General features: G+C 39.9%; 1 protein-coding gene across 11 annotated transcripts in view; it reads left to right on the plus strand.

Moving 5' to 3' along the window:
• Nucleotides 1–5039, plus strand: part of tsnax (translin-associated factor X) — a 61780-nt gene extending 56741 nt beyond the window's left edge. For all 11 annotated transcript variants that reach the window (XM_078399138.1, XM_078399142.1, XM_078399134.1 and 8 more), the window contains one exon: nt 152–5039. In XM_078399138.1, coding sequence (XP_078255264.1) covers nt 152–538 — 387 coding nt within the window. In that variant the 3' untranslated portion in view covers nt 539–5039. The remainder of the gene's footprint in view (nt 1–151) is intronic.
• Nucleotides 5040–7266: the final 2227 nt, after the last annotated feature.

The raw sequence follows: 7266 nt of genomic DNA on the forward strand, positions 1-7266 counted from the left end.
AATAAGATGGGTCTTTGATGGGTCTTTGTCCCAAACATTATGGAGGGCACTGTAAGTAATTATGTTTCTGGTTGTTAACTGCTTAAAATTCCTCTTTTGTCCATAGGTAATATTTAATCTGTCCTTTTTTGATCCTGCTTTTACCATCCAGGACTTGGCATCACCCTGTTCACAAGATGAGAAACAGGAGCAGCAACCTCTCCGTCTGCAAGTGACTCCTTCAGACTACCTCTTGGGCATTGCTGATTTGACTGGTGAATTGATGCGCTTGTGTATCACCAGTGTAGGGAATGGTGATATTGAAACACCCTTTGAAGTGAGCCAGTTTCTACGTGCTATCTATGATGGGTTTACTTACATAGGCAATACTGGACCATATGAAGTTTCCAAGAAGCATTATACATTGAAACAAAGTCTTGGAAAAGTGGAAGATGCCTGTTACATGTTAACTGTTAGGGGTTCTGAAGTTCCAAAACACGTGCTTGCTGATGTACTCAGCTCAAAACCATCCAGGATTGAACAGGAAGAAGGAGTGTAGTTATTGAGATATTAAGTGAAAAGGTTTTGATCTGTTGACATTTCCAAGTTAATTATTTGGCTTACTATAATATGAATGTATAAAAAAGAATTTGTTTTACACGACTTGCAATTATTATCATTGATTGTGTATGTATTTCTGAAAAATGTATTCGGTTATAAAAAATCTGCGCATGAAATAATGGGAACTTTTTTTCTAGAGATTTCAGCCAAAAGTTTAATGTGATGTTCGGAACAGAATTTTTAGACTGTCAAAATCTGCTCATGTTTAAAATGAGTAGAAGTATTTCCAGTTAAAAAAAATCTGTATCCATTTATATACTCCATGAATATCAATTCATGTTATTCTTCATGAATAACAATATTGTTTGTTTAGATGGATTATTCATAACCTAATTTTATCAAACTGATAATGTTTCCCCACTGCAATCTAGTTACCTTTTTGAATGCGTTCATTTTAAATGCCACAACCTTTTGGTTTTGAGGAATGGCGTCTTGTTCATAGTTAGAATTCCAGCCTGCTGTTAAAGGTTAATTTCTGCATTGTTTGTGTATCAAAACTATTTGGTTTATGTCAATAGAACAAAATCTCATCCTATGCTGTTTTTGGATTATATATCCTAATTAAAATAGTAATAATTAATTGGCATTATTATATGGACCAGAGGACTGAACGATATACCCTTGAGATAAAATTAAACTAAGACAATTGATATTTTGAGGTTTGACTATATGACGGCTGGATTGAATTAGAGTTGTCAATATAAATGCGCAAGTTTAATTAAGATTTTTACAGGAAGATTTTCTTCCACATTGTGTACTTATTTACTCAATAATAAACTCTGAAATCCTAAAATAGTAGACTTGGGTATTTCATTGCCTTAATTAAATGAGAAGCATGTCATACCTGTCAGATCCTCACCTGGATCAGAATGTAATAAACACACTTCAAGGACACTAAACATAAATGCTTTGGTTTATTTGTCCGCCATTCCTATGCATTCCCCACAACCTGTGTCCATGACATCCTTCCCTTGGATATGGCATTCGTTACATCGAAAATGCATAATTTTCACATCTCATAGTTCTCGTATCTCTTGTGTGGTCTTCTCTGACGTTTTGGTCTGACCACTGCCTCGGTTTGCGCTGGTACTGGATTCTGATCTGTCATTTCCTGTTCATGATCTCGCTTCTGGTTTTGCATAGTGCTTTGCTGCCCCTTTCTTTTCTGCATCATGATCTCTCACTTATTGATCATTTACCATGTCACTAACCCATGGTATCTCGGTCTGGATTTTCCTTCCACGCAACAATTCTGCCGGACTCGTCCCTGTGATGCTGTGTGGTTCAGCTCAATATGCTGCTACATATGATAAGAGCATCTCCTTCCAATCTTTGCCTTCTGCTTGGGCAATTCTCATCCTCTTCTCTAGAGATTGGTTCTGACATTCCACTTCTCCATTAGCTTGTGCCCACTTTGGTGTAACTTTGGTATACACACCTTCCAATTGCGTATAGTTCATCTCTGATAGCTGCATATATCCTGTGTGGATATTCCTCCCAGTCACATCTTTGGATCCTCTAACATCCTGTAGTTCTGGATCCTTGTTCTCTTTTATTTCCCTTATTCTCATTGCTCTTGTTGTAGAGTGTACTGCAACAAATCTTACAAATGATTCTGCTTCTGTCTCCCGTGTAGACCTTTGCAGCTTGTCTACCTTCAGCAATCTGGATAATGTGTCAGCTATATTGTTCTTTCCAGCGATGTGGATCACTCTGTATTTGTACTGTTGGAGTCTAAGCATGCAACTTTCAATCCAGGCACATGGTTTGGATCGAGGGGCGTAGATTGTCTCCAAGGGTTTGTCCACAACTCAAACTCGATACCATACAAGTATGCATGAAAGTGTTCACATGCCCACACCAAAGACAAAGCCTCCTTTTCTGTCTGGGAGTATCTTCTTTCTTCTTCTGTCAATGACCTGTGTGTATATGCTATGACTCTCGATTGTCCCGCCTGCTTCTGTATAAGTACTGCTCCAAACCCCACCGGACTTGCATCTGCAATAATTTGGGTTGGTGCCTTTGGATTAAAGTATCCCAACGTATGGGCACTCATCAAACTCTGTTTCAACATCTGAAATGCAGTTCTTTGTTCTGGACCAAACACAAAGCACACATTGTTCCTTGTCAACCTCCTCTGTGGCTCTGTTACGGTAGCTAGGTTTGGAATAAATTTTGCAGAATAATTCACCAAACCAAGGAAACTCCTTACTTCAGTTGCATCTCTTGGTTCTCTAACTTCTTCCACTAAATTTATTCGTTTTTCCATCATCTCTCTTTGGTTTGCCTGGGGTTCGTTACTTCTTTGCAAAATTGTATTTTTTTTCTCACCTTCTGCATGTTTGATCCCGGGCAGGGCAATTTGAATCCTTGGCAAATGTCCAAAATTCCCACATCTAAAACACTTAGTCATCTTCAGCTTTGGAATGACCCTTGCCATGTCCATGTCCCTTGCTTGTGCCAGTAGCTGTTATCATGTTAACTTGGCTTCCTCCATCCAATCTAATGGCTTGAAACTGAGTTTCTACAGCTTCAAATGAATAGGCAATTTTCAATGTTTCCCTTATGTTAGTGTGTCACCTTTCTCCAACAACTTGCGTCTCAAGCCATTTAATTTGCAACTTTGTACACCCTGATCCCTGATTTGATTCTCTAACTCTGCAGCCCTCAGAAATTTGACGCAATCTTGTGACAAACTGAGCAATGCCTTCCCCCTCTGTATATTGCCGGAATACATGTTGAAATGTAGCATTTGTTTGCACCGCATAATGCTTCTTCAAAGCAGCAGCAGCCATTGCATAATCTGCTTTTCCTCCCATCTCTGGATGTGTTTTAATTTTCCAAATTATCTAGATTCCTTCCTTAGATTTAAAAATAATCTGAGCACTGGTTCTTGATACACCAACCAGGGGAAATGTAGAGGTCTATAAGGAACTGCAGATGCTGGTTCACCAAATAAACCATTCTTCAGTCTGAAGGGTCCAGACCCAAAATGTCACCTATCTATGTTCTCCAGAGGTGCTGCTTGACTCACTGAGTTACTCCAGCATTCTTTCAAACATCACAGAATATCAATGCAATCTTGTGTTGAAATCTCCATTCCAGAACCAATTTGGGAAAACCTTTGTTGCATTTCTTCTCTCGAAAGGTGATCAAACTTGTACATAATTGTCCCCAGGGCCCTTGATAATTGCAGTAAGACAGTTAGCTCTCAAACTTCAATCCCCTTGCCAAGTGCCAATATATAATTTGCATTTATAAATGCCTGGTGTACTTGCATGTTAACATTTAGTGATTTATGCACAAGGACACTCAAATTCCCTGAAAGGTTTTTAATCTTTAAGCATTAAAAAAAAAAATCTGCTTTTCCTCTTTTTCTTCCAAGGAATTACTTAATAGTTTTCATAATATATTCCATCTGCCTTGTCCTCAATCACCTTGCTTGTCTGTAACCCCTTGACACCTCTCTATTCTTACAATTCCCACTCCCACCCTGCTTTGCATCTATTGGTAAATCTGGGCATATTTTCATGGTTCACTCGTCTAAACCTGCTGAGTATTTCCAGTTTTTTGTTTTATAATGTTTCATTTTGATTATGTGGGTTTCTAAAAATATGCAGCCTGATACTCTTTCAACTTTAGTCTTCCGAGCTGCTCTTTTATTTTTATCACTAGCTTGTTTTCCCTAAACCTGTTTCTGGGGTGAAATTAATGTTGCAGGGGTATAAATTATCCAACATTTCTTGAGTGCCATTTGGTTTCTTTAGATATAGTTTGGCATGGTCTGAAAACAGTTGAACTTTATATCTTGATTAATACCTTGGGTTTTAAGGGCATGGTTCCTTCTACTTTAAAACATCTCAGAACTATAGAGTTAAAAATACAAAATGCTTGAATATCGCCCATATTGCTATCTGGTCTGCTGAGCGTTTCCAGCAATGTCTGTATTACTAGGATCTGTAATACTCACTTTTCAAATAGAAATAGTCCAGTTCTAATTAATCCAGAATCAGATACACAAATAAGTGTAAAGGAACAGGAGAAACCTCTACATTATGTATGGCAAGGGCTTGGAATTGACGTCCAGATTTAGTGGTTAAAACTGGTTTAAACAATTAGATTGGACGAAGGTCTGAAGTGTTAGGTTTGGACTGTTTACTCACATATAGTGTAAAAGTCAAATATGGCCATTTATGGGCTGTCAGGACTTTTCATACAGTAATTATAAAATTAAACAATAAAAAATACCATTTGCAAAACTTAAGTCAATGTTTTGAGTAAAAACATTGCAAACATAAACAGCAACAGCTTGGAAATAAAGTTTAGCCAGACATCATTCCCAATTGGTACAGACCATTCAAGTTATATCAAAAAGTGAATGAGTGCTTTGGCAGGTATAATGTCTGGAGTTGAATGGATTTAAAATGTAATCTAAAATGAAACCCTGAAATAAACATGTTCGTAACAAAAACCTCAAACAACCCTCAGAGAATATTATTTAAGATTGTTATACAGTTTTGATGATCATACTATATTCTCTCTTCAATGTCACTGCTGATGACTTGAAAATATTTGACTTCTAATCATACCATAATCACAGTAGACAAGCTGTTAATTATTTTACTGCTTAATTTATCCAAATACTGGTAGAGGGTGTAAATGCTGGTAAAAGTTGAGATAAGGATTAAGGTACAATTCTTGTGGTTCAGCCCTTCCAGTTAGTCACGTCAAGTGATTTGAGGAAGGCCGATAATGTTACCTAACTATGCAAACAAGCCATACTCAAGTGAGAGCATGACAGAAATTTGGTCCCCTAATATTTACAATATGATACGATAGAACGTTATTGATACCAGGAGGGAAATTGGTCTGCCAATAGTCATAAAACACACCAAAATACATGAAAAATGAAAATAAAGTGACAAGTGGGAAGTCCAGGATTGGGGATATGCAAAGAATGGGAAGGGGGGGAGTCAGTCTACCCCACGACAGAAGGGGGAGGAGTAGTACAGTCCGATAGCCACAGAGAAAAATAATCCGTGGCGTTCTGTGCTACATCTTGGTGGAATCAGTCTTGCTGAAGGTGCTCCTCAGGATGACCAGTGTGTCATGGAGGGTGAGCTGTATTGTCCAAGATGCTCCACGGTTGAGGAGCATCCTCTCCTCCAAGACTACCTCCAGTGAATCCAACTCCACCCCCAGGACAGCCAGCCTTCCTGATAAGCTTGTTAATTCTGTTGGCATTCACGGCCTTCGCCCTGCTACACAAGCGCATGACAGCGTAGAAGATAGCACTGGCCAGCACCAATAGAACATCTGCAGCATCTTACTGCAGACGTTGAAAGAGCGGAGCCTCCTCAGAAAGTACAGACAGCTCTGTCCCTTCTTATACAGTGCCTCAGCGTTTCTGGACCAGTCCAATTTACTGTCCAGGTAAACTCCAAGGTACTTGTACTCCTTCGTAAACTGCACATCCACACCCTTGATAGGGACATGGGTGTTCCTCTGCTAAAGTCCACCACTAACTCCTTAATCTTGTTGGTCTGACGTCAGTGGTGGGGAAGATGCTGGAGTCAATTATAAAAGACGAAATTGCTGAGCATTTGGATAGCAGTAACGGGATCATTCCGAGTCAGCATGGATTTACGCAGGGGAAATCATGCTTGACAAATCTACTGGAATTTTTTGAGGATGTAACTAGGAAAATTGACAAGGGAGAGTCAGTGGATGTGGTGTACCTCGACTTTCAGAAAGCCTTCGACAAGGTCCCACATAGGAGATTAGTGGGCAAAATTAGGGCACATGGTATTGGGGGTAGGGTACTGACATGGATAGAAAATTGGTTGACAGACAGAAAGCAAAGAGTGGGGATAAATGGGTCCCTTTCGGAATGGCAGGCAGTGACCAGTGGGGTACCGCAAGGTTCGGTGCTGGGACCCCAGCTATTTACGATATACATTAATGACTTAGACGAAGGGATTAAAAGTACCATTAGCAAATTTGCAGATGATACTAAGTTGGGGGGTAGTGTGATTTGTGAGGAAGATGCAATAAGGCTGCAGGGTGACTTGGACAGGTTGTGTGAGTGGGCGGATACATGGCAGATGCAGTTTAATGTAGATAAGTGTGAGGTTATTCACTTTGGAAGTAAGAATAGAAAGGCAGATTATTATCTGAATGGTGTCAAGTTAGGAGGAGGGGGAGTTCAACGAGATCTGGGTGTCCTAGTGCATCAGTCAATGAAAGGAAGCATGCAGGTACAGCAGGCAGTGAAGAAAGCCAATGGAATGTTGGCCTTCGTAACAAGAGGAGTTGAGTATAGGAGCAAAGAGGTCCTTCTACAGTTGTACCGGGCCCTGGTGAGACCGCACCTGGAGTACTGTGTGCAGTTTTGGTCTCCAAATTTGAGGAATGATATTCTTGCTATGGAGGGCGTGCAGCGTAGGTTCACTAGGTTAATTCCCGGAATGGCGGGACTGTCGTATGTTGAAAGGCTGGAGCGATTGGGCTTGTATACACTGGAATTTAGAAGGATGAGGGGGGATCTTATTGAAACATATAAGATAATTAGGGGATTGGACACATTAGAGGCAGATAACATGTTCCCAATGTTGGGGGAGTCCAGAACAAGGGGCCACAGTTTGAGAATAAGAGGTAGGCCATTTA

The sequence above is a fragment of the Rhinoraja longicauda genome, chromosome 5 (assembly GCF_053455715.1).
Source record: "Rhinoraja longicauda isolate Sanriku21f chromosome 5, sRhiLon1.1, whole genome shotgun sequence".
Classification (NCBI taxonomy): domain Eukaryota; kingdom Metazoa; phylum Chordata; class Chondrichthyes; order Rajiformes; family Arhynchobatidae; genus Rhinoraja; species Rhinoraja longicauda.